At 42.3% G+C, this 27448-nt stretch overlaps 1 protein-coding gene across 2 annotated transcripts in view; it reads right to left on the bottom strand.

The window, feature by feature from the left end:
- The window catches only part of pdgfrb (platelet-derived growth factor receptor, beta polypeptide), a 100346-nt gene that overhangs the window by 42419 nt on the left and 30479 nt on the right, over positions 1-27448 (bottom strand). The window contains exons 2-11 of one of the 2 annotated variants that reach the window (XM_043703113.1): positions 20686-20747; positions 19767-20024; positions 18489-18755; positions 14005-14132; positions 11248-11407; positions 8461-8650; positions 7321-7436; positions 4538-4661; positions 2825-3036; positions 1317-1411 (exon numbers count right to left, since the gene is read on the bottom strand). In XM_043703113.1, coding sequence (XP_043559048.1) covers positions 1317-1411; positions 2825-3036; positions 4538-4661; positions 7321-7436; positions 8461-8650; positions 11248-11407; positions 14005-14132; positions 18489-18755; positions 19767-20024; positions 20686-20747 — 1612 coding nt within the window. The remainder of the gene's footprint in view (positions 1-1316; positions 1412-2824; positions 3037-4537; positions 4662-7320; positions 7437-8460; positions 8651-11247; positions 11408-14004; positions 14133-18488; positions 18756-19766; positions 20025-20685; positions 20748-27448) is intronic. The other variant, XM_043703115.1, reaches the window with a different exon arrangement.

Below are 27448 nucleotides of genomic sequence, written 5' to 3'. Positions count from 1 at the left end.
ACAAACCACAGGAAATGATTCAGTGCAACTACTAATAAGTGCACCACCTTTTACCACAATAACTTCTGGCAAAAATACCAGGATATGACCTTGATATTTTTAATAAACATAGCACCAAAACGGTCCCTTCCTCAGAATTTCCCGGAACAGCTGTGAGGAAGGGTCACTCGACCAGAAATGTTAACTCTTGATTTCTCTCCACAGATGCTGCCAGACCTGCTGAGCTTTTCCAGCAATTTGTTTTTGTTTCTGATTTCCAGCATCTGCAGTTCTTTCGGTTTTTGTTATGGAATGAAGACATCACAGACATTCCATTGATTTAGAATGGACATCAAGGTGGAAGATGTGCTCAAAATCAGTCTGCTGCACTTTGATCAACATGACTATGACCAACTTCAACTGGAACTAGATAATGACCTGCAACTGAAGCCACTGTGGAGCATTAATATAGAAGGATGGCCTGCCCTTTCATCCCTATATTGATTTAGCCCTTCCTTCTCACCCTACCTCTCCCTCACCTTTAATGATCTGTATTATCTTTAATCGGCTTTGCATGTAAATTGATCAATTGGAAAACATGGGTGATTTAGTGGTGCTGGTTAAATCGATGAAAAAATTACCATGGGTGATTTGGTGATGGGAAATAAAATTAGTTGTGTGTAACAGCACTTCTGGTTATAGAAACAAATCCAAGAATGGTCAGAGGGCTCTTGTGGCTCAGTGATAGTGCCCCAACCTCTGAGCAGAAGACCTGGGCTCAAACCCCACCTGTTCCAGAGCTGTGTTAAAACATATTTTTTATTCAGCCCATTCAGATATCTGTAGAAGGAGGGCTTGACATGATAAAAGAATTGCCAGACATCCTCAGATGCTTTTGCCCTACTGAGATGAGCTTGATACCTGAAGGAGCATTACCTTCAAAGGAAAACAAATTGTTGTGTCAAAGCTCTTTGGCAGGACGTATTGCTGCAGAAGAACCAAGGACATGTGGGCATTGGTGGCTAATCCATGATATTGTCTATTGGGCAGTTAACACTGAAGTGTGTGGGCAATGCCAGAAATGCCAGATCATTTTGACCCATCAAATCGCTTGTGGACTTCAGTAAACTGAAAAGGAACATATAGAGACAAGGAGTAAGATTAAAACAAGAGCAGAGATAGAGTGAGAAAAAAGGAGAGAGTAGTGGAGAGCAGAATTGAAAGTCGGAGGCCATAGAAGGGTTGTTCACTGTGGTGAGGGTTATGGTTAGGGTTAGCCATTGTCAGGTCTCAGTGAGATTACTCACTCTCATCATTTTCTAACATCAGTCTCTTACCTTCCGCCAAACCACAACCAGAACCACTAATGAGATGACAATGATGACCAACAAAACCAGGATGGTGGCCACAGTGACCAGCTGAGACTGGATACCTGAAGGAGGAAAAATTGGGAAAGGTGAATAGTTGCAGTCCAGAAAGGAGTTTGTGAGATATTGTAAACAACCAACAGTGGCTCTGTGCGATACAACACAGGGAAATTTACATTATAGAAAAGCAAAAGTCGTGTATTTCTGTGCTGGCACGCACAAACTCCAGACACCCTAGTATGCTTCCCCGCTAATGAAATGTCGCAGTGTCTGTTGTAATATCAGAAATGGGGCAGCTCAACTTGCACTCAGCAAACTCCCCAGATAACAACGTGTTCCTAAAAACCTGTGCAACATTGGTTGTGGAATAAATATTAGCTCCAGGACAGCAGGGAGACCTCGCCTACTCATCTTCAACCTCGCCCCTCATCTTATGTGGGGTCATCCACATAAGAGGGCAGATAGAATATTGGTTTAACTCATTCAAAACGCAGTATGGCATTCTCCCTGCGCTGCAATGGAGTATCAGCCTGGAATAGTCACTGAGGTTTCCAAAGTGGGGCTTGAACCCAGAAATGACTGGTTTAGAGACAAGAGATCTATTCCCACTGAGTCACTGTAAGGCCAGAATATTTGAATAATTTTCACATTTTGCTTTCTCGTTGAGGATACTCGCTCATTATTGTTCGGTGTCAAACACTGGGTTCTCTGTTCTGGAGCTGTATGGGTACAGGCACTGATCATAAGAGCCACACATAAAGGATAAAAATGGTTAGAAACACTGTTTGGATGAGGGAGTTCAGTACCATTTCAAACAAGGAAGATCGTTGCGACTTGTGTGGAAACTTATTATTTATACCTCATCTCATCTGATATTTAGTTGTATTTGGCAACAGAATCTTTAGAATGGCATTCTGTTAAGTCTAAGGCCACAATTGCAGCCAATGTCTTGTGTTCCTACCCATTCTCAGATATTTTCACACAGGATTTAAGGATGTCCAATACAAGTGACCCCCGTTGGGCTGCTGATAGTTGCCAGTTGGAGGCCAGACACTTCCACATGGGGAAGATGAAAAATTACACACACAATGGTTATATTAAGCTGGCATGTCAATACAATCAGCTTTCACAAGTCAACTCTTTTAGCTCTTATAAAACTGCACTGGACTCCTTTAAAGTAGAATACATCTATCCTGAGGTCCAGAGTCCAGAACTGAATGCAATTATTCCAGACGGGATACGACCAGAGCTTTGTATGGCTGTGATGTTACTTCTGGACCTTGGTTCTCCAGCTTTGTGAGTGGGAGCTGACCCATTGTCTCTCTCTGTATCTGCCTAGTCTCTGTGTTCTATTACTCTGCTGTTCCCAACTCTGGCTCCTCCCGCCATCTCTCCTCTCCCCTCCCCTCCACCATTCCGGTCTGCTCCCTTCCCAGCCACGCAGCCTCTTCATTCCCAACTTGGAGTTCAGTACTCACCATGGGAAATGAGCTTGACATCCCGGCTCACGGTCCCAAAGCCGTTACTGGCGGAGCAGCGCATCGCAGCAGTTTCATCCACATTCTTCCGGATGAGGACACTCTCTACACGGAAGACCTGGTTTCCCGGCAGCTCAGAGATCCGCTTCTCCACCTGAATTCCACTGGAGTTGATTTTCAGTGGATTCCACTTCCCCACCTTATTGTTGCACCTAGAATAATTCATCAGATTCCATGGGAGGTGAATGTCTGCAGTTGACATTGGTTGGATCAAAGGAAGAGTGGCCAGTGCTCAGCACACCCTCTAACGCAAGCTATCAGAAGCTCAAGAAAGGAACAGAAGACCAGGAGAGATCTATTCTACCCTCTGAGCTCATATTGTATCCACTGGCTGATCTGTATCTCAATGTCATCTGCCTATCTTCATTCCATAACCCTTAATATCCTTACCTGAACACAAGTTATCATTCTCAGTTTTAAATTTTTTTAACTGACCTGCTTTTTAAAAACTTTTATTGGGTTCAAAATTTACAAAAGCCTTTGTGGGAAGAGATTGTCTTGAACATTCTGGATCGGACTATTAAATAATGCCTCTTTATTCATGATTGTTGTTGAAAATGTCATTTTTCTTTTCTTTTTCCAGCCTATCAATTATATCAACATCTTAAACACCTCAAATAGATCTCCACCCTCATCTGCTGCATGAAGGAATGTAAGTCCAGGCTATGCAACATGCACTCTGATTTTGACCCTTTTAGCCCTGATATCATTTGGGTAGACCTGATTAAAAAAATTACAAAATAATTTTACTAGTAAATTCCAAAATATACGCAAAAAAGATAAATCCAAAGATAGTTATTTCTAGTTAAAGTTCTCTTGCTCCTTATCCCAATTCAGTTATGAAAAGATGGAACATGTTTGACCTGCAGTTTGAGCAGGGAATTTTGGTAGGATCTGTAAACCACGACAATTGTAACCCAGGTGCCTCATGCTATGGAATGGAAAGAGAAGAGGGTACACTGTCCAATCCCAAAACATCTTAGCGCTCAATAACCTTCAATAGGGCGGCACGGTGGTTCAGTGGTTAGCACTGCTGCCTCACAGCACCAGGGTCCCAGGTTTGATTTGCTGCCTCACAGCACCAGGGTCCCAGGTTTGATTCTAGCCTTGGGCAACTGTCTGTGTGAAGTTTGCACATTCTCCCAGTGTCTGCGTGGGTTTCCTCCAGGTGCTCCAGTTTCCTCCCACAGTCCAAAGATGTGGAGGTCAGGTGAAATGGCCATGCTAAATTGCCCATAGTATTAGATGCATTGGTCAGAGGGAAATGGTTCTGGGTGGGTTACTCTTCAGAGGGTCGGTGTGGACTGGTTGGGCTGAAGGGCCTATTTACACACTGTAGGGAATCTAATCTAATACCGTGGATCAGCAGGACTTTAAGTTCATTCTCAGGATATGGGCATCTCCAAGAAATGCAACATTTGTTTGCTCATTCCTAGATTGTCCTAGAGAAAGTGGTGGTGAGCTGTCTCCTTGAACCACCGCAGACACCCACAATGTGACTAGGGAGGGAGTTCTAGGACTTTGACCCAATAATAATAAAAGTTTGTCCAATTCAGGATTTAGATGGGAGGTTGGTGCTTCTTATTTCCTCTGCCTTTTTTGCCCTTGTCTTTCTCAGTTGTTGGTAACTTGGGAATTTTCAAACTGGCTTACCTTTTCAGGTCACGGCATGTATACCAGGTGACTTCTGGTAAAGGCAATCCCTCAGTAACACAGGTCACAGTCTGGATACCGTTCATTTGGTGAAAGTCATTGAGTTCCAGGATCCTAGCTGGCACTGTGTGTCAAAGAAAAGACAATAGGAATAAGAAACCAACACATTGGATCCAATTCACTCTCTTTGTTTCTCACTATGTGTTACTCTCTATTTTCTCCTTTTGAATTCTTTGGACTCGGAAGCTGAAGTGATTGTTTATAGCCGGTAGTGCAGAGAAAAGCAGAGGTGGAATCAACATTTAGTTCACAAAATCTGGTATTTTTATCAAGCCCTGGAATGTAGAATTAATGGTAAAAGTCATGGAGAGGAAGAGTCCCACAGTTTGGAAGGGGGATTGATGGAGGCGTCCCAGAGCTTTGAGGGAAGTTTAATGGAGGGGTCCCACAGGTTGGAGGGAAGGTTGAATGAGGAAAATAGTCCTGCAGTTTGGAGGGGAGATCGACGGAAAGAAGTGGTTCCAAGGTTTGACAATCCTAGGATTTAACGTGTTTGCATAATGAAGAGAGTTAAACAATAGCTATAGCCCAGAAGGAGGTCACTCAGCCTACTGACTCCATGCTATTCTCTACTCCACATCCTGGCCCTTTCCCTGTAACCATGTCCAAATAAGGTTAATGACAGATGTCTTTTCCATAGGATGTAGAATTTAAGACTAGGGGGCATATTTTTAAGGTGAGAGGAGAGAGATTTAAAGAAGACATGAGGGACAAATGTTTTACACAGAGGCTGGTTCAGGCGTGGAATTAACTTACTGGGGAAGTGGTGGATGTGGGAAGTTACAACATTTAAAAGACATTTAGATAAGCACACGAATAGCAAAGGGCTGGAGGGACATGGATCAGGAGCAGGCAGTTGGGTCGAGTTGAGTTTGGGATTATGTCCAGCATGGACTGGTTGGACTGAAGGGTCTATTTCTGTGCTGAATGACTCTATGACTGTACGACTATGTCCTTCTGCAATCCCCTTTTGAAAAGCAACTAGTGAACCTGCCACAACACATCCTCAGGCAGTGTCTTCCAAATCTTAATAACTCATTGCATAACAGTAAGTTTTTGCATGTCACAATTGGTTCTTGTTGTTATTCACCTTTAAATCTGGGTCTCAAACCTTCTGCTAAAGGGGACAGTTTCATTTTACCTAATCTGTCTGGACCCCTCATCATGTTGACCAACATTATCATCAAATCCCCTCTCAATATTTTCTTCTCCAAGGAGAACAGCCCCAGCTTCAGCAATCTATCCACAAAACCCAAATCCCTTATCCTTGGAGCCAGTCTTGTAAATCTTTCCACACCCTTTCTAAAGCCTTCAGAACATTCCTAAAACGCAGTGCCTGATTTGGTCAAAACACTCTAGTTGGAAATACACCAGGACTTATACAGAAATAAAAGCAGAAAGTCTCGAACAATCTCAACAGATCTGGCAACATCTAGGGGGAGAGAAATACTGTGAAAATTTTGAGACCAATATGTCTCTTCAGAATTTTGTTTTCAGATCATTATGACTTCCTTGCTTTTGAACTCCACACTCCTATTCATAAAACACAAGATATCATATGCTTTTATAACAACTTCCCAAAACCTGTCCTTTTCCCTTCATCAATTTGTGCACATAAAATCTGCAAAAAACAATGCATTGTCACTATTCTCTGTTCCTGTAAGTCAAACAACTTCACATCTAAGTGGCCACCGACTCTTTTATTCTATTGGCCTCAAAATTACTGACAAAATGTTGATACTGTATCAACCATCTGTTGGAAGTCCATATACACCTCAACCATCGTATTACACTCCTGAAGCCTCTGTTACCTCATGGAAAAATAGAATTAACTTACTTGATCACAATTTGTTTTTGACAAATCTTTGTTGGCTTTCTTTGCTTTGGTCTGGATGGTGTCAAGCTTCTTGAGTGTTGAAGCTGCACCCATCCACGCACATGGAGTGTATTCCATCACACTCCTGACTTGTGCCTTGTGGATGACGGACACCTCAGGGAGGTGAGTCCCCCAGCAGTATTCCTAGCTTCTACCCTGCTATTATAGCCTCTGTATTTATTAGGGTGAGTCTCAGTGTTAGAGATAACAGTATCGCAAATCACTTCAAACAATAACATCTTCTGAGACGTAATGTTGCCAATCTAATCAAGGAAATTAAACAGCTAATTTGTGCATGGTAGGATCCCACTAAGTTTGATATGATAAACAGTAGGATAAAAGAATTGAAGAGAAAGAGTTTGCAGGACTTTGGGAAACACAGAGGATGTGGGACTAATTGGATAGTCCCTTCAAAGAGCCATCAATTACAGCAAGGGCCAAGTGGCTACCACCTTCTGTGCTGAAGGATAACTGATTGTGGAATAAACATAGGTCAGGACATGAGACTGTGGCACTGGAAAAGCACAGTAGGTCAGGCAACATCCAAGGAGCAGGAGAATCGATGTTTTAGCCAAGAGCCCTTCATCAGGCTCTCGCCCGAAAGGTCGATTCTCCTGCTCCTCGGATGCTGCCTGACCTGCTGTGCTTTTCCAGCACCCCACTCTCAACTCTGATCTCCAGCATCTGTAGTCCTCACTTTCTCCATAGGTCAGGACACTTCTATAATAAATCGTGATGGGATTTTTTACATTTCCCTGGAAGAGGCACCATCTCTGATTCCCTCGAACAGTCAGAGATGTTGATGGGTAATGATTTTTTTCACAGCAACACAGTGTAAATATCTTACCATTTACTCTTAAAGAGAAGGTAAACTCATCTTTGCTGTCAGCATTCCACACTTGAATGCTATAATTCCCAAAGTCTTCTTCCTTCACACGGATGAGATGGAGTGCGCACTGATACCTGTGATGGAAGGGAGAGAGCAGGGAATGGTATGAGTCAGTGTGATACAGAAGGATGTAGCAGGAAGAGGATATTGTGATCGACATCGAAACAGACAGTTTCCTTTAACCAAGGCTTAAAGACACATTTTGTTTACAATGTTACCTTTCCCAAATTTCTCCATAGTCTCCATACAAAGGGAGATATTGATCTCACTAGACAAGAAATCGCAGACTGGGGTGGAATTACTAATAATGCCCTTTATTGACTTCCTTCTCTCCTCTGACGGCCACCTACTCCCACCACCACTGTCACCCTGTCCATTTCCTTTCACCTTTGCACATCTTTAAACACATGATTTTCCCTTTGAGATACAGTGGGGTAATGGTGAAAGGTTTTACAGGCTGTTCAGTTTGTTCAACTGCATCATGAACACTCCCTCAGTGCCAACACGTCCCACGAAAACATGAAACCAGAGATTCTGGCCCAGAAGCAGTGACATTACCAGTGTGCCTAAGACCTCTGTACCCTTCCCCCGTTACCATTTGTGGATTTCCATGGAACATAAAATTACACGGGTGTAAGACCATTGTCAGACCGAACACATGTGGTGAGTGTTACCCACCCTCAAAGACCGCATGTTTGGAATGTAATACCCTAAGTCAAAATACAGCGATCTTAATCCTGAAAGCTCCTGTTAACAACCAGCATCCATACCCTTTGTAAGAAGAGAGTTCTCAATGCCATGGAATCTTACAATTCAGTAGGAGGCCAGTCTTGTAGAAAGTGCCATTTACTGCCTCACTTTCTCCCATAGCTCTGCAATTCTTCTCCTCTGTTCCCTCTCGTGTTTATCTGGTTTCCGCTTAATTGCCTCTATACTTTTTGCCACAAACATTCCCTGTGGCGGAGAGGTTCACATTCTCACCAATCTTTGAATAAAAAACAATTTCTCCTGAATTCACTATCGGAATGATTATTGATTATCATGCTGTTGTTGCCCTGATAATTGTACTGAAGAACTGGAAACAATGCAACCATTTACCTGTTTTTGCCCAGAGATTTTTTGGTAAATGTCACTTGATTGGACTTTTCGTTGAATGGTACGTTGTCTTTCAGCCACTTGACAGTAGGTTCTGGATAGGCAGTTATATTAACCACAAATATTTTCACCTCTGACAGCTCTGCATACTCAATGGCACTCAGATTGGTGTTGAGATGAACAAATCCATTTGCTGTAAAGCATCACAGAGTATTACAATACAACATGAGGTTGTTCAGCCCACTGTGCCTATACTAGACCATCATAGACAAGACCAGACAGTTACCCACTTACCTCTCTCCATGTTGTCTGCAAAGATTCTCTTTTCAAGTATTGATTCATTTCCCTTTCAAAATTTACAAATAATTCCATCTTTACTACCCTTTCACACAACTTGTTGAGTGAAAAATGCATCTCTTCATCTTCTCTCTGATTCTTTTGCTGATTATTTTACCTGGGTGAGCCTGTTTACTATTTGATCTGCCAGAGGTTACAGCTTCTCCCTATCTGCCCCATCAAAATGTTGAATGGCTTTGAACATCCCCAATAAACCTCCTCTTAACTTCCTCTGAGCTGAGAAGGACAGTCCAGATTCTTCAGTCTGAGACTTTGCGATAGTTTTACCCCATTTAAGATCACGTGTAGCACTGGGGTGTGCAGGGTTACAGTTCATTAGTATCCAGTATAAAGCAGTATAAGTTAGGAACGTATGAAAGATGGTGTTTCGTCTTCTGGTCAGCGAGAGAGGAGATTTTACGCCTCTTAAATGCTTCCACAGTGGTCTGGGTACATTTTAATAAGAATTTTCATCCTACGATGACAGAAAAATCACTTGAGCCCACAGGACAATCTCATCTTGACTAATTTAAATTTGACAAATCTACCTTCTCAACTTATTCTCCAATTCCCACAGGAAAATGTGGATGGTCCTATTGCCTGAGTTATGCCATCCTATTTGGTATGCTTCCCTGGTTACCTAAATCATAACTTGCTTATAAGGGAGGCAGTGGGGATATTGTTGCTGGACTGTTAATCCAGAGACCCAGCTAATGTTCTGGGGACTCGGATTTGAACTCAATCCTAGCAGGTGGTGGAAGTTGAATTCAATAAATATCTGGAATTAAGAGTTTAATGACGACCATGAATCCACTGTCAATTGCCAGAAAAACCAAACTCGTTCACTAGTGTCCTTTAGGGAAGCAAACTGCTATCTTTACCTGGTCTGACCTACATGTGACTCCTGATCCACAGCAAAGTGGTTGACTCTGGGCAATTAGGGACAGGGAATAAATGCTGGCCTAGCCAGTGATGCCCTCATCCCGTGAGCTGTGGCGTGAGAAGCCTGGTATTCTGTTTTAAACCATTGAAGTGAATAGTTCAATGCACTAAAAAGGATTGTGGAGGAAACAGCTGTGCTGTTGCTTAGTGACAGGTGTCCAGTAACATCTGGTAAAAGGCAAAACAATCAAGAAAGTCGGTCAGTCAGCATGATGAATGCCAGAAATCAAGGAAATGCTGAACATTAGGTTTAGGGAACGCATGTAAATGCTCTGAAATTAAAGTAATAGTGTGTTTGGTTTGCAGATTGTGCAGTCTCAGGGAAAGATACTAGACGAAGGGACAAACTGTTGCATGTCTGCACAGAAATTTGTTGGAAGGGAATTAGGTGCAACTGTCTCAGTCTGCATCTGAGTGAGCAGCCTTAATGTGGAGATAGTGGTGGATCTTCGTTGAATTTTGGGTCTTTGTAGGGATCATGCTGACATGGGAGAAAGGTGCAGTACGAGTAAAATCCTTTTCTGATATTCATAATTAAATCGTTCCAAATGTTTGTCTAGTTCATATAGTTTCATAATTTATACTCTCATTTAATAAATGTTTAAATCTTCATGTAAAAAAAATGTATAGGTAGCCTCTTGTGAATTCACTCACAAAGGGACCTCTACTGATCTAAAAAACAGACAAAATTAGGACTGAACAAGCAAAGTTTTACACACAGTTCTGAGTACTGTTGTCAGCTGGGATCATAACAATGCATGTGACAGAAAGAAAGATTGTGGATATTTCAACAAAGCTTAATTGAGGACCATAATGATCCAATCACTATTAGAAGCAAGAATATGCAGGAGCCCACGGTGTTAATTATTGCATATTTCATAACCAACCTGTTAAGAGATGTTAGTAACACCTCTTGAGCAGGTGGGACTTGAAGCCAGGCCACTTCGCCTAGTAGTAGGGACACTAGCACTGTGTCACAAAAGCCCCCACATATTGTTAATGATTTCATTGATGTTAAGCATATAAAGTTGGAGGCATTGATTGATTGTAACTTTACTGATGCAGGGTGAGAGTTAAGTTACCTGTACTGACTCAGTCTCACTTTAGTTGTTTGGGAGTACAGACATGTGGCTTGTTAGAAAAAGATATGTTTTATTGAAGCCTATTTTTGTTGTTATTTTTAAAAATATATGTGGATATTCTTGTCTGATGAATTAAAGATGAAAAATTTTGATGAAATAGCTCATTTTTCAGCAATGCTCAAATCTTTACTGACAAAGATTATTTCTGTTTTCTTCCTTGAGTGTTTGTCTGTCAGGACAGCTGATGGAAAACTCAGGCAAAATAAAAGAACTTATGTTTAACATAAAACCAAGTCAACTTAGCTGATAACCAGACAGATTTACTAGTACAGCATTTACAAGGATTCTCACCCAGACTGACCAGTATCCCCCACAATCTGCATGCTTGAAGGTACCGTAGTGATACTTTCATTGATAAAAGGTTACTCACTGACAACGGTAATTTGCAGAGCCTTCTCTTCAAATTGATTTAGAGTGTGGTACCCTATGACACTGCAGTTGTACCATCCGGAATCTTCCAGCATGGCGCTTTCCAAGTAGAGGGTGGAGTTCACTTCCTGAGCCCCGTCAGACACAGTTATTTGAGCTTCCTGAACAAGGGTAGAGAGTTTTCCTTTTAGTTCTGCTTTGAGGAACTAATGTACACAGGCAGGAAGATGGAAGAACACAGCAAGCCAGGTAGCACCAGGAGGTGGAGAAGTCGACATTTAGTTGGAAAAACATAAAAGGAAAGGAAGCTCTGTGGGAGAGTCAGAGGTGCAGTACTGAGGGAGTGCTGCACTGTCAGAGGGGCAGTACCAGGAGGGAGTGCCGCATTGTTACAGACTGTACTGAGGGAGTGATACACTGTTGGAGAGTCAATGCCGAAGAAGCATTGTTGTGGGGAAGGGGATTTATTATTGAGGGACAGCAGCACAGTTGGAGCTGTCTTTCAGATAAAACATTAAACCTTGAAAAGGTCCCCTTCTTGGGTGATTTTAAAGAACTGAAGTATTGTTTCTAAAAGTGAGTGCCCTGGCTAATGTATCTGCTTTGGGGGTGTTTAGTGGAATGGTGTCGAGGGAGCTTTACTCTGTATCTAACTCTATGCTGTACCCGTCAGGGGAATGTTTAATGGGGACAGTGCAGAGGTGGCTTTACTCTGTACCTAACCCCCTGCTGTACTTGTCTGGGGATGTTTGATGGGGACCGTGTAGAGGGAGCTTTACTCTGCATCTCGCCCCATGCTTTCCTTGGCCTAGGAGTGCTTGATGGGGGACAACATAAGCGGTAGCTTTACATTGTATTTAATCTGGTGCTTTCCCTGCCTGAGAGTGTTTGATGGAGCTAGCTGATATATCTGAGATGTTATTGCTTCATCTTTCCAACTTATGCTGGTTGTGCAGATAAATAAGTCAATGTTCCCTGATGACTCTTAACCATTTTTAAACTGTTTCACTTCTGTCACACAATGATTATAGCATGGTGGCTCAGTGGTTAGCACTGCTGCCTCACCTTGTGAAGGATCTAGGTTTGATTCCTACTTCGGGTAACTGTCTGTGTGGAGTTTGCACATTCTCCCTATGTCTGCATGGGTTTCCTCCAGATGCTCTGGTTTCCTCCCACAGTTCAAAGAGGTGCAGGTCAGGTGGATGGACATGGTAAATTGCCCTGTAGTGTGCAGGCTGGGTGGATTAGCCATAGTGAATGGGGGATTACTGGGAAAGGTGGGAGGCTTGGTCTGGGTGGATTGCGTTTTGGAGGGCTGGTGCAGACTTGATGGACCGAATGGGCTCTTCCAACATTATAGGGATTTTATGATCAATATGCTAAAACGATGTATAGTATAAATTATCATCATTCGGGAATTTGGATTATATTAAAATAAAGATAGATAGATTTTAGTTTCTGTTATGTGAAGGATTTTTTTTAATATGAGATCAGAAAATCATTTGGCAAATTGGCCTAACTGCATCATTTTCAAGAATGCATGTGACTTAATAAATGTCTGGCCAGATAGCTGTGGAGATAATTGATGAGGTGATTAAGTTGCTAAGTTTATAACATGCAGAGAAAACAAGTGATAAGGAAACACTTGTAGTTTTGTTTCAGTTCATTTCAGGGAATGAGATTCCAGTTTTGTCCTAGCAGACGAAGTTCAGATTCTGGTTTCATTCTAGCCATGGGACAACTTCTCAGGCTTGTAGAATCTCCAGGTTCTCAGAGTTTATAGAAATGTTTGGCTGTCAGATCTAAAAGGTAATCCCTGCCATCTAAACTGGAACGAAACCTTAAAACTTGCACCAGAACGAAAACTAGAAAGTGCTTCTTAAATAAGAAATTAAACAATGAAGATCGGTTTGATATTTAGAACAAAGAAAATTTACAGCCCAGGAACAGGCCCTTCGGCCCTCCAAGCCTGAACCGATCCAAATGTACTGTCTACACCTGTTGGTCAATTCCTAAGCATTTGTATCCCTCTGCTCCCCACCTACTCATGCATTTGTCCAGACGCATCTTAAATGAATCTACCATGCCTGCCTCTACCACCTCTGCTGGCAATGCGTTCCAAACGCCCACCACCTTCTGTGTGAAGTACTTGCCATGTGTATCCCCCTTATACTTTCCGCCTCTCACCTTGAAAACATGACCCCTCGTTATTGAATTCTTCACCCCGGGAAAAAGCTTTCCTCTATCCACCCGGTCTCTAAAACACACTATCAATCAAACTAGGTTTCACAGTGGGTCCTGTCTCAATTTCTCTGGATTGAGCATCTGAAAAAGATGTTGGTGGGAAAATGTTTGAATCACTGTTTTTGCTGTTAAGATCTTTTCATAGTGACTTATATGCATATATAGTTTTGCTTGATTTTCCTTTTGTGTCATAAGGTAGTTTTCTTTTGTTTTAAAAAGATTAGCAGCCTCGTGAGAATACACTCAATGGCTGGTTATTGTGGGAGATACTTTCTAAAGCAGAGATGTTACAACACACGTCTGGAGTGGAGCAGATGGGAACTGAAACCAGGCCTCCTGGCTCAGAGGTAGGGACATGACCACTGCACTACAAGTGCCCTTTCAACACTATGGTAACCCCACTGAAGACATAAAGCACACTATCAATCAAACTAGGTTTCACTGTGGGTCCCGACTTGTCCCACATTACCATTAATTGGGACCATGACACTCACTAAACTTTTCACAAACTCACCTTCAACCTTGGGCAGTTCCAATTATATTCCAGCAAGTTGGTATTTGCAGTACAGGTGACACTGATGGGTTCTCCCTGTTTGACCAGGGTTCTTGCAGCATGAAGTTCAATATAAAGATGGTCAGGTGCTACAGAAAGGGAAATGACAATGACCTTTATGTTGTAGACAGGTTATACGTTGTCATTGGTGCAGTAAAACATTGTTAGCTGCTTTGCAGAATGTTATCAAAGACACTCTTACCCACTTTGCAGTGGTGTTATCATTAAGTGGCTGTGCAGCTGCTCAGAGGTTCCATAATGTGGAGGTGCCAGTGTTGGACTGGGGTGGACAAAGTCACATTTATTTGAATTCACAAGCTGAAATCACAGGTGACGTCTGACAAAGGAGCAGTGTTCCGATAGCTTGTGATTTCAAATAAATCTGTTGGACTTTCACCTGGTAGCGTGTGACTTCTGATGGACATTCTGCAAACAGTGATTGGTGTGAGAACACATTGTCTTCTGGGTTCAGCAATCACTGCCATGCACAGACAGACATCGAGATCCCTGCATCAGCAGGAATAATGACAGGGAATGCAGATAAGGAAATATCAGAATTAGTGACAATAAGCAAAACCAATGATCTCCAAGCTTTAAGGGCCTACTTAAAGGATGAGAGAGAAGTAGCGATGTTTAGCAAGGAAATTCCTGAGCTAAGGGCTCAGGCAGGTGAAGGTGTGTCCCATTGATGGTATGCAAATAAACTGGGGATGAGAAGAGGCCAGAATTGGAGGAGTGTGGAGATCTCAGATGATTACAGGGCTGGACAAGATTATGGAAACAAGGAGGGCAGTAGGCAATGCAGGCATTTAAAAAAAAAGGTATAAATTTTAACTTGGATTTATTGCTGGACCAGAAGCCAGTCTAGATCACTGAGCAAGGGGCGAAGGGTGATGTGGTTTATTGTGACTGATGGCATTGGCTGCACGGGTTTTGGAGGAGTTCAGGATTACACTGAGTGGAAGATAGCAGGCCATCCAGCAGTACTCGAGTCTGGACGGATGAGGGCTCTATAGGCAGTGATGGGTGATTTTACAGATATGGATGGGTACAGGATATTCTGAAAAGGGAGGGTGAGGAGCTGGAGGTTATAGTCCATATTGGTCCTAACGACACAGACAGAAAGAGAGATGAGGTCCTGCAAAGGGAATTTAAAGAATTAGGTAGAAAGTTGAAAAGCAGAATCTTCAGGGTTGTAATTGTGTGATTACTGCCTGCGCCACGTATTAGTGAGATCAGAAATGACAAGATTCTACTGATGAATTAGTGGCTAAAGTGCTAGTGTAGGAGGGATGTCTTTGGATATTTGGAAAAGTGGGATCTCTTCCAGGGCAGGGGGTACATATACCAGAGGATAGGTTGCACCTAAACTGGAGGGGGGGGGGGGGAGGGGGGAGAGGGGGAGGTGGTATGGAGGTTTGTTAGTGCCACTCAGGAGGGTCAGAACGTGCAGTTATTGAAGAGAAGGTAGAGGTTAAATCAATTAAGTCTAATAGGAAAAACAGGCAGGTCTATGTTAATTAACATGGCAAGACTAGTGATCTGAAGTGCATTTATTTTAATGCAAGGAATATAATATGTAAAACAGATGACCTTAGAGACTGGATTAGTACATGGGACCATGATGTGGTAGCCATTACAAAAACTTGGTTGAGAGAGGGGTAGGTCTGATAGCTCAACTTTCCAGGGTTTGGATGTTTCAGGCATGAAAGAGAAAAATTTAAATTAGCAATACTAATTAAGGAGAATGTCACAGCTGTATTGAGAAAGGACATCCTGGAGGCCTCATCCAATGATGCCTTATGGGTAGAACTCAGGAATAAGAAAAATGCAACCACTATGATGGGCTTGTACTGTAGGACTCCCAATAGCCAACAGGAGATAGAGGAACAGTTATGTGAGCAGATCAGGGAGAGATGTAAAAACAACAGATTTGTTGTTGTGGGTGATTTTAACTTGCCCAATATTGACTGGGACTCGTTTAGTGCTAGGAACTTAGATGGAGCAGAATTTGTTCTGTGCATCCAGGAAGGTTTCTTGATACAACATGTAGATAGTTCAACAAGAGAAGGGGCCACACTGGACTTTGGATCGGAGTATGCGCCTAGCCAGGGAGATTGAAATTTCAGTGGGAGAGCGTTTTGGGAACAGTGATCATAATTCTGTAAGATTTAACATAGTTATGGATAGGATGAGACTGGTCCTTGGGTGGAAGTGCTAAAATGGGGGAGAAGGCTAATTACAACAGTATTAGGCAGGAACTGGAGAAATTAGATTTGGGAGTGACTATTTGACAGTAAATCCATATCTGACATGTGGGAATCTTTTAAAGGCCAATGGATCAGAATTCAGGATTAACATATTCCTGTGCAGATGAAAGATAAGGATGGAAAGATTTGGGAACCTTGGATGATAAGAGATTCTGAAAGTTTAGTCAAAAAGAGAAAGGAAGAATTTGTAAGGGTTAGGAAATGGGAATCAAATAAAACCCTTACGGAATATAAAGGAACTAGATAAGAACTTAAATAAGAAATTAGGAGGACTAGAAGGGGCCACGCAATGTCCTTGGCAAGTAGGATTAAGGAGAATGTCAAGGCATGTTATACATATATTAGGAGCAAAAGGGTAACTAAGGAAAAGGTAGGTCAACTCAAGGACAAAGGAAGGAATTTATGCATGGAGGGGGAGAATGTGGGTGAAATCCTTAATGAGTACTTCACATTGTTATTTACTAAGGAGACAGACATAGATGATGATAAGATTAGAGAGGGTATGTTGATATTGTGGGACATGTTAATGTTAAGGAGGTGGTGTTGGTTATTTTGGAAAACATTAAGGGAGGTAAATCCCCAAGACCTGATAGAATATATCCCAGGTTACTGAGAGAGGCATGGGAGGAGATTGCTGGGGCCTTGATAGAGATCTTTGTATCCTTATTTGGCCATATGCAAAGTCTGAGAGGACTAGAGAATAGCCAATGCTGTTTAAGAAGGACAACAGGAATAATCCAAGAAATTACAGACTGATAATCAATGGTAAAGGGAATTATTGGAGGAGATTCTTAGGCATAAGATTTACTCGCATTTGGAAAAGAATAGACTTAACATAGAATATAGAAGAGTACAGCATAGTTTCAGGCCCTTTGTTGCACTTATTAGGGATAATCACATTGTTTTTCCAGGGGATATCTTGCCTCATGACTTGATTGAGTTTTTTGAGGAAGGGACAAAAATGATTGTTGAGGGTAGGGCATTGGATGTTTACATGGACTTTATTAAAGCATTTGACAAGGTCTGTCATGGTAGGCTGGTCCAGATGATCAAACCATATGGAATCCACGGTGAGTTGGTAAGTAGGGCATAAAAATGGCTTGGCCATTAAAGACCAAGGGTACTTGTGGAGGGGTGTTTTTCCCGACTGGAGGTCTGTAACCAGTGGTGTTCCACAAAGATCAATGCTGGGACCTCAGTTGTTTATAGTATATACAAATGACTTTGGTGAAAGTGTAGATGATCTGGTTAGTAAGTTCATAGCTGACATGAAAATTGGTGGAGTTTATGCAATGAGGAAGGATACAGGTTATAAATATGGAAAGTTGGATGAAGAAACGGCAGGTGGAGTTTAATCTGGACAAGTGTGAGGTGATGCATTTTAAAAGGTCAAGTGCAAAAGTGAAGTGTACAGTTAATGGCAGGACCCTTAGGAACATTGATATATAGAGAGATTTTGGGGATCAAGTTCATAGCTCTCTGAAAGTGGTAACAAAAGTGGATAAGGTGGCAAAGAAGGTATATGGCAATAATGCCTTCATTAGTCAGGACATTAGTATAAAAGTTGGTAAATTATGTACAGTTGTTTAAAACTTTAGTTGGGCCACATTTGGAATACCGTGTGCATTTTTAATAGCTACACTATATGAAGGATGTGGAGGCTCTGGAGATGATGCAGAAGAGGTTTACTGGGATGTTGCCTGGATTGAAGTGTATTAGCTATAAGGACAGTTTGGACAAACTTGGATTGTTTTTGCTAGAGCGTTGGAGACTGAGGGGTGACCTGATAGAAGTATATAAAATAGAGAGGCATGGATAGAATGCATAGTTGGAGTCTTTTTCCCAGAGTGGAAATGTCAAATACTTGGAGGCATAGGATTAAGGCGTGAGGGGAAAGGTTTAAGGGAGATGTGCGAGCTAAGTCTTTTTATGGAGAAGGTGGTAGGTGCTTGGAATGCACTGCCATGGGAGGTGTAGAATCAGATACGCTAGCAATGTTTAAGAGACATTTAGACAGACACATGGACAGGCAGGGAATACAGGGATGCAGACCATGTGTAGGCAGATGGGATTAGTTTGGAATGGCATCATGGTCGGCACAGACATGGCGGCCGAAAGGCCTGTTCCTCTTCTCTGTTTTATGTTCTATACAATCCTTGACAAGGGTCTTGTTACCTTCATATGTGTCCACAATGTAACTCTCAGACTGTTGCTCCACTCCATTTAGTGTAGCTTTGCACACATAGGTCCCACCTTTGAATTTGCCAAAAAAGCCTTGCTTGTTGTTGTATGGCAGGTCTACAAGGGTGTTAGTTTCCACGTGCAGTAGAGTGACCTGGAGATTTGGATTGGACACCAGACACGGAATGTTAAAAGACACTGAGCTTTCCATTATGATGATCATATCATCTGGCCGTTGTGGGAGGAACCACATGTTAGGATCTGTAAAAGAAGCACAATTTATGAGGTTTAATTTTCCTTTCCTAGCACTGGAGTACTGAGAGGTTTGGGTGTACAAGAACAGAACTTACTAAAAGCTAGGGAGCAGCTACAAAAAAAAATGAAAGGCTCATGGAATGTTGGCCTTTACCTCAAGAAAACTGAACTACAAAAGGGAGCAGATATATTAGTTATATCAGACTCTGCTTAGACACCATCTGGAATGACTATGTTTGGTTCTGGATGCCACATCTCAGAAAGGATACGCCTGGCCTTGGAGAGAGTGCAGTCTGGATTCAACTGAATGACACCAGTTTGAAAAGAAGTGTGAAATCTTGATACTGTGCAGCCTACGTATGATTTCCTTTGTGGTTATGAGATGGAGGGGTTATTTAATTAGGGTGTATAGACATTTTCTAATCGACCTGTTCAGAGACATCATTGCTCATCCCTGGAGCAGCTGGAATTGAACCCACACCTCATGACTCAGAGGTATGGACACTAACACTGCATCAAAAGGGTTTGGATTTGTCTTACACCTGTGGGAGAAGTCTATAATAAGGAGACATAATACAAAAATTACAGCTAGGCAGTTAAGGACCATGGCATGAGACAATTCTTCACACAAAGGGGAGCTCTGCACATGAAGGTGGCACTGAAAGTGGATTAGGGAAGAAAATGCTGGAGAAGTCCTATGCAGAGAGAAACAGAGCTATCATTTTGAGTCCAATACAATGCTTCTCTGGAAGCTGGGGTAGGTGCACAATTGAAAATTTCAAAACTAAGACTCATTTTTATTAACTAAGGGTCTAAAGTGATTTGAAACCAATGTAGATTGACCTAGTACAGACCAACTGCATTTGGATGGAATGGTGAACAGGCTCAAAGGGGGCTGAATGGCCACCTCCTGTGTTTAGGTTCCTGTGATTTCCACGACCCTGAAAAATTTCATTCCTGAAGACTAAATGTTAAAGAATAGGATTCTGCCTATTGAGATGGAACAATTTAACTGACCTGGCACAAAGATGTAAAAGCTCATTATCTCGGTTTTATTATTGAAGCAGGTGTACTCTCTGTTGTGATAAATGGTCGCGTTACGTATGTGCAGAAAACGGCCGTCAGGATAGACATCAGCGACTTTCTCATAACTCCAATGAATGTGGCCATTCCCGGAACAATTCAGAGTGATATTGGACGACGGTTGTAGAATGATCTCTTTCGGTTTCAAGTGACTTTGAGAACATTCACCAAATGTGAATGTCAGCAGGTATACTAGAATAAACACAGACATTACAAGCAAACTGTTACTGTATCATTGTGAAGCTCTGCCTCTGATTAAAAAGAGAAGCTCAGTGTCACTGACATGATACCAAATATCAGTTGTCGAGGATATAACTTTAACAATTTATTCTTTCATGGAGTGAGGCACCAAGCAATTGTTCAGAATCCCTAATTGCCTCTTGATCGGAGTGGCTTGCTCAGCCATTTCAGAGGGCTGTTAGCAGTCCGCCACATTCGCTGTGGGTCTTGTACGTAGGACGGACCGGGTTAGGATGACAGATTTCCTTCCCCTGTACAAGGCCACTAGTGAACCAGATTATTTTTTATGACAATCAAATGATGACCAATGGCTAACTTTACATTCCAAATTCACTTATTTAAACCCAAAATTCATCAGTAGCCACCACGGTTGGAGTCGATCCTGTGTCCCTACAGCATCAGGACAGGTCTCTTTATTGATAGCTCAGTGACAATCGACCTATGCCACCACCAACTGACACCTAATTATTCGTAATTAATTCTGACATATACAACTTGACCTGAGCCTGGCTACGCCCATCTACTCCCACGTTCCAACCCATGAACATTGTAGCCAGACAGGAAAACAATACTGTTTCTTAGTCTGAGCACTCCATCCTTTTAAAATACGTACCTGCAATAAAAAGACTCCATCGAAAGGGGGAGGTCCTCAAATATGACCGTGGGAAGCAGCTGCTGAAAACCACAAGAGAATATTTTTAGTCTCATTTTGTCAATCATGCAAATTCAATTTTACAGTGACCATGAGGAGCAGCAGCCATTTGCCCGAAAGTTATTAGGGTAGAACTTGGGGGAATATTTACTGAGTATAGCAGCAACATCTTGCATTTATTTGCTATCTTTAATGTAGCACACTTATATGAAACAGTGTTGCCCAAGTGTTAAACCACAGGAAGTCCCAACTCCCTATCACCTCTGTGCTCACATTGGATCCTGGTCAAGGAATGTCTTGACTTTAAAATCCTCATCTTTATCTTCCAATCTATCCATTACCTCACCCCTCACTAGTCTATGCTCTCCTCCAACCTTACAACTATCCAATAGGAATCAGCTCTTCACTAATTCTGGCCTTGTGCAGACCCAGTTATAATTGCTTCACTATTAGTAGCCGTGCCTTCAGTTATCCGAGTCCCAATCTGTGGGAATCCTTCTCTACGCCTCTCCAGCTCATTTTCCTCCTTTAATCACTCACTAAAACCTACCTCTTTGACCAAGCAATTAGTTATCTGATGTAGTAGTACCTTTTGTGGTTTAGTGTTCTTTTAGCATTTGGTTTTATTGCCCACATTAAAAGGGCTTGGGTTCAAAGTAGATTAGAGGTGAAGGACTATTTCTAGACGTGAGATTCTTTATAACAGGAAGGCCAACAAATCATTTGCTTGGGCCAATAGTTTAGAGATCGGATTTAAGGAATTTGCAAATGAGCATCTGAGGTGTTGTGATGTGACCTTGGTAGTCATGTCAGAGAGATTCTGTTGGAAGGTTGGAACTAAAGCAGCTCAAGACCGAGATGTCTGCTGCTAAGTCATATCAATATTGATCATGAGTTCACATCGAGATCTGATCTGAACTTCTCCAAAGAAGTTCAGAGCATAGCAGTGCAGTGAGCCTCAGTGATACCCAAGACAAGCTGTTCTACTTTTTAATAGGCAGGGTGGGACCTGAGCTATAGCTGAGAGAGTAGACATACCTCTGGGAGTCAGAGGGTTGTGGGTTCAAGACCCACTCTAGAGGCACTGCCTTTCAGAGGTGATGCCAGACCAGGCCCTGTCTGTCCTCTCAGGTAGTGGAAGATGAATCCTTGGCAATTACTTCAATGAAGAGTAGTGTTCACTCCAATGAATTGAAAACTTAACCATCACAAAGATGAAATGACCTGGCGATTACCACAACTACTGAGATGCGAGGGCTTGGTGTTTGGAAATTGGCTGCTCATTTTCAACAACTTTGCATGGCACCTTTTAACATAAGGTGACCTTCCAGGGCACTTGACAGGAAGGTTATCAATTAAAATTTGTCACTGAATCACATTAGCACTTATGAACATAAAGCTGGTTCATAGATGTTGCTTTTAAGAAATGCTTTCGAGCAGGAAATAGATACAAAGTCTTGGAGAGAGAATTCCAGAAATTAGGACTCCACTATTGCGAAGGAAGCATCCAATCCATCCTCAGGTGGATCAAAACTGAGGAAGCTCGAGAAACCAGAATTGGAGGACCATAGTTTTCAGGAGCAGGAGATCTTGTGGTGCAGAGGGTAAAGTCCTCTCCACCAGATTCTGTGAGTTTGAAGCCCTGCATCAGGACTTGTTGGCCATGCACGATGCCTTTATAACATGGCCAAACAGTCTGTATAATAATTATCAGCTTGTAAGTCTTTTCAATAGGTGCAGTGACAGGTGACAAGCATGGGTGAGTTTTCTGGTTAGTCCATGCAGAGGGCAATGACAAATCACTTTGCCCATAAGTATGGGGCAAACTCTTATGCATTTGTGGCCCAAACCATAGCAACACGGTTGGGAGAAGGGATGGCTGTAGTCAGTCATCTGGGAGAGTTGTGGGGCTGGAGGAGGCTGGAGCAATCTGAAAACAAGGTTGATACATTTAACCTCGAGCAGGGCGAGGGGAGAAGGGATTTGAGATGACCTAGATAGCAGGTAGCAGAGGTTCAGATCAATTAAAGCCTATGAAAGGTAAGGAAGATTGGCCACAGGAGTATGGCATAATTAAGTATGCAGGCAACAAAATTTTGGAAAAGGGTTTGTGCATCAGCTAAATTGCACTTGGATGAGCATTTGAAATATTATAACATTCAACGCTACAGGTGACGTGCTGGAGAGTGGCTCTAGTCATAGAGATGTACAGCACGGAAACAGACCCCTCGGTCCAATTTGTCCATGCCGACCAGATATCCTAAATTAATCTAGTCCCATTTGCCAGCACTTGGCCCATATCCTTCTAAACCCTTCCTATTCATATACCCATCCAACCACCTTTTAAATATTGTAAATGTACCAACCTCCACCGATTTAAGAAAGCTTTGGCAATGCAGACTTGATGGGATGAAGGGCCTCTTTTGTAGTGGATGATGTTATGAATTTAAGTTGAGAGATGGGATGGGGCAAGGTTTTGGATGTTGAAGCAGGAGGTCCTGCCGATAAACCAGACAAATGGCCAGAATGGTCTCTAAATGCACAAACATTTTGAAGTTTCTTACAAAAGTGACTACATTGCTTTAAAAAAAAATTGCCTTCATTGGCTGGAAAGACCCTTTAGAAATCCTGAGGCTTGAAAATTCACTATATAAGTGGAAGGATAATCTAAGAATCTCATCCATGGCTTTCCTTGCTTTGAATGGTTCAGTACAGCAGGGGGAGGTCCGAGACACAAGACTGATCCTCCCTGTAGATTCAGACTTGGCTTCGTATCAGCTTCAGTGGGAAATCCACAGATTCCCAAAATTCCTGGGCCTCTCTGTAAAAGCACACAGTGTGATTCAAGAATACATTGATTGCCAGAATTGGCTCACAATCCCACATCCTCTGTTAGTGTATTTCTTTCCCTTTTGACTGATCTCCCTCACCACTGCCGCTACCTTGCATTCTCCTCTGCTGGCCTTTATTTTCATAAGAAATGCAGAAAGTTCTCAAAATCACGTAAGCCTGTGGTTGCCATGACAATCACAGTAAAATTCAACCTTAGCCAAAGCTTTGAACCTTCTTCAAACTCTCTCGTACTTTGCTACACTTCCAACTGCTCATAGCAGGGGTCAGGGGAACAGCACTTAATTACTTCCTGCCTTCGATATATATAACCTAATGATTGTTCCCTGAAGTGCAGCAGCAACAACCCAGATTCCTTATATGTTTTCTCTTTCCCTTAGATCTCCAGAACCCCTCATAAATATAAAAGTGTACTCTAGTTAAGTGCCAAATTGGTTTGCTTTCATTCTGTATTAGAAGGGGGTGCGAGTTACTTCTCTTGCAAAAATAATTTGTTCCCAGGATGTGGGCTTCACTGGCAAAGACAGCATTTACTGCATATTTCTCATACTTACCCTCTTGAAGATAGTGACACCATTGAGTGTCTTACTAGGCTGCTTCAGCAGGCAATTAAGAGACAATCACATTGATATAGGATTGGAGTCACATATGGCTCAGACTGTGCACAGACAGCAGGTTAACTTCCCAAAAGGAATTGGTGAAATTGTGTTTTCTTAATCCATGAATTGGACAGTTTCCCCAGTCGTTTGTACTGATGTCAGTTTTTGTTTTGGTTTCAGAATTCAGATTCTGAAATGCCCCCATGATCAGGTTTGAACTCCCTTAATGTCTAGATTTCATTCAGTCTGCTAAGCAAAGCCTCGATGGGGGAAGATGTTTTAACACACAGTCTTCTGTTTTGTGCCTGAAAATTGAATTGTCTCGATTTTGAAATCAAGAGGTTTGGGAGGTATCAGTTCATCCCTAAAACCATTTGATCTTGGAGTGGGACATTCAGCCCATCAAGTCTGCTCCACCATTCAATAAAATCATGATTGATCTGCTCATTCACAACTCCAATTTCCTGCTGTTTCTGCATAACCCTTGATTTCCTCACTGATTAAAAATCTGTCGACCTTAGCCTCGAATACACTTAGTGTCCTTGATGGACCTCTGTCATGAACAATTCCACAGATTCACCACCTTCTGAGAGAAGGCCTTTTTCACTTCTGGGCGGCATGGTGGCTCGATGGTTAGCACTGCTACCTCACAGCACCAGGGACCTGGGTTTGCTTCCCGCCTCGGGTGACCGTCTGTGTGGAGTTTGCACATTCTCCCAGTGTGCGCGCTCCGGTTTCCTCCCACAATCCAAAGATGCGCAAGTTAGGTGAATTGGCCATGCTAAATTGCCCATAGTGTTCACAGATGTGTAGTTTAGGTGCATTAGTCAGGGGTAAATATAGGGTAGGGGAATGGGTCTGGGTGGGTTACTCTTCAGAGGGTTGGTGTGGACTTATTGGGCCTCCTGGCCCATTTCCACACTGTAGGGATTCTATGTCTTAAACGGGTGACCCCTTATTCTGTGCACCCTGATGTTTTTGTATATTCGCCCATGGAATGAGGGCATCACTGGCTGGCCAGAACTTTTTTAAAATTACCCAATCCTAGTTACCCTTGAGAAGGTGGTGGTGAGCTGCCTTCTTGAACCACTGCAATCTATGTGCTGGAGGTAGACCCACAATACCGAGGGATGGAATTCCAGGATTTTGACCCAGCAACACTGAAGGAACAGTGATATACTTCCAAGTCAGGATGGTGAGCGGTTTGGAGGGGAACTCTCAGGTACTGGTGTTCCCGTGTACCTGCTACCATTGTCCCTCTCGCTGGAAGTAGTTGTGAGTTTGAACGATGATGTCTTAAGATCTTTGGTGAATTTCTGCAGCGTATCTTGTAGATCATGCAGAGTGCTGCAATTGAACATGGGTGGAGGAGGGAGTTGATGATTGTGGGTGTGGTGCCAATCAAGTGGGTTGCTTTCTCCTTGATGGTGTGAAGCTTCTTGAGTGTTGTTGGAATTACACCATCCAACCAGGCAAGTGGGGAGCATTCCAACACACTCCTGGCTTGTGCCTTGTGGATGGTAGATGGGCTTTGGGGTGTCAGGAGGTGAGTCACTTGTCGTAGTATTCCTAGCCTCTGACTGGTTCTTGTAGCCACTTTATCTATGTAACGAGTTGAGTTTCTGGTCAATGGTAACCCCAGGATATTGGGGATAGAGGAGGAATCAGCGATGGTAACACCATTGACTGTCAAGTTAAGTAGTCTCTTATTGTAGATAGTCATTGCCTGGCATTTGTGATGACTTTTTAAATTCCCCTTTGAAAATTATGATTGAATCTGTTTGCACTATCCTTCCAGGCAGGAGAATCCAGATTGTAACAGCTAAATGAGTACATAAATACCTCCTCATGTCACCTCTTTTGACAACTGCTTTACATCTGAGCTTTGGTTATAGTCTCCCCTGCTGCTGAACAACATTTCTCCTTATTTAATCCATCAAAACACTTCACAATTTTGAATATCTTTGTTAACTCTCCTCTTGACTGTTCCCTGCCTTAAGGACAACAATCCCAGCTTTACCAATCTCTCCATGTACACAGTAAACACCAAGTAATGAGTCACTGGACAAAGTTATCACAGAGACTCACTCTCAGGATACAGATATCATTTGCATTTAGGAGACATTTAATGATGGTGAAGTATGTGATTTGAATTTATTGGATTACAATGAAATGATCAAAGATTCAATCAATTTTCACAATGCCTGATTAGTCCAAATGACCTAACGAAGTTACCTGATGTAGGAGCAGCACTCCGAAAGCTTTTACCTTCAAATAAACCTGTAGGACTATAACCTGGTGTTGTGTGATTTTTGAACTTTGATTAGCCTAAGGTTGAGAGAACTGCTACTGGTTGGGGAAGAAGGTTAGAATTGAATTATGTAGCTGTGAAGATGGATGAATATCATGAAGTTTGGCTTGATTACTGTTGGAAATTTGTCATCAAAAGACTAAATGAGTGAGTAGAGACCACATGGGAATAAAATGATAAAGTCACCATTGGACTACTCTCCCAGTAGAGGGAGATAACGTAGAGGTGGATAACCAGAGGGTCATCACATCGTAGGGAAGGGGAGAGGTTGAGAAGGATAGTCTTTCATTCAGTTGCTGGGGGAAATGAGTCTGTGCTCTTATATCACTCTAGATTATAAGCCAGCCATCCAGCTAACTGAGCTAACCAATGCTGGTGGTCAATCAATATTAGCCCAAAATATTGGGTAGCATTTCTTGGTCTTCCATGAATTGTGCCACAGGTTCTTACAGCCACCAGATAGGGCCTCAGAGTTTAATGTCTGATTGGAACAATGGTACAGGAGACCGTGTCGCACTCTGTTGGTATTGCAGTGAAGCAGCAGTCTTACATTTGTGCTCAATTCCCTGAAGTTTGACTTGAAGCTACAATTCTTTGCAAGTCAGTTCTTCGTGCAGTCACAGAATACAATAAAATTATGAGGAAAATGTCCAATAAATGCAGGTAACACTACACGTGTTTAATTTTGGAGGATGGGAGAAAGAGGAGGCCATTTAGTCTCTTCAACCTGCTTTACGAATCAAATTCCTGCTGATCTCGACTCTTGTTACTTATCTTTGGTACATATGATAAGAACGCTTACGTGGAGCACAGGAAAAAACAGCATGTATCAATTGGACAGAATGGCCTGTTTCTGTTCTGTAAAGGAGGTAAAAACAATGACTGCAGATGCTGGAAACCAGATTCTGGATCAGTGGTGCTGGAAGAGAACAGCAATTCAGGCAGCATCCGAGGACAGGCAAAA

Source organism: Chiloscyllium plagiosum, chromosome 14 (assembly GCF_004010195.1).
Source record: "Chiloscyllium plagiosum isolate BGI_BamShark_2017 chromosome 14, ASM401019v2, whole genome shotgun sequence".
In the NCBI taxonomy this organism is placed as follows: domain Eukaryota; kingdom Metazoa; phylum Chordata; class Chondrichthyes; order Orectolobiformes; family Hemiscylliidae; genus Chiloscyllium; species Chiloscyllium plagiosum.
This window is presented reverse-complemented; position numbering and strand designations above follow the sequence as displayed.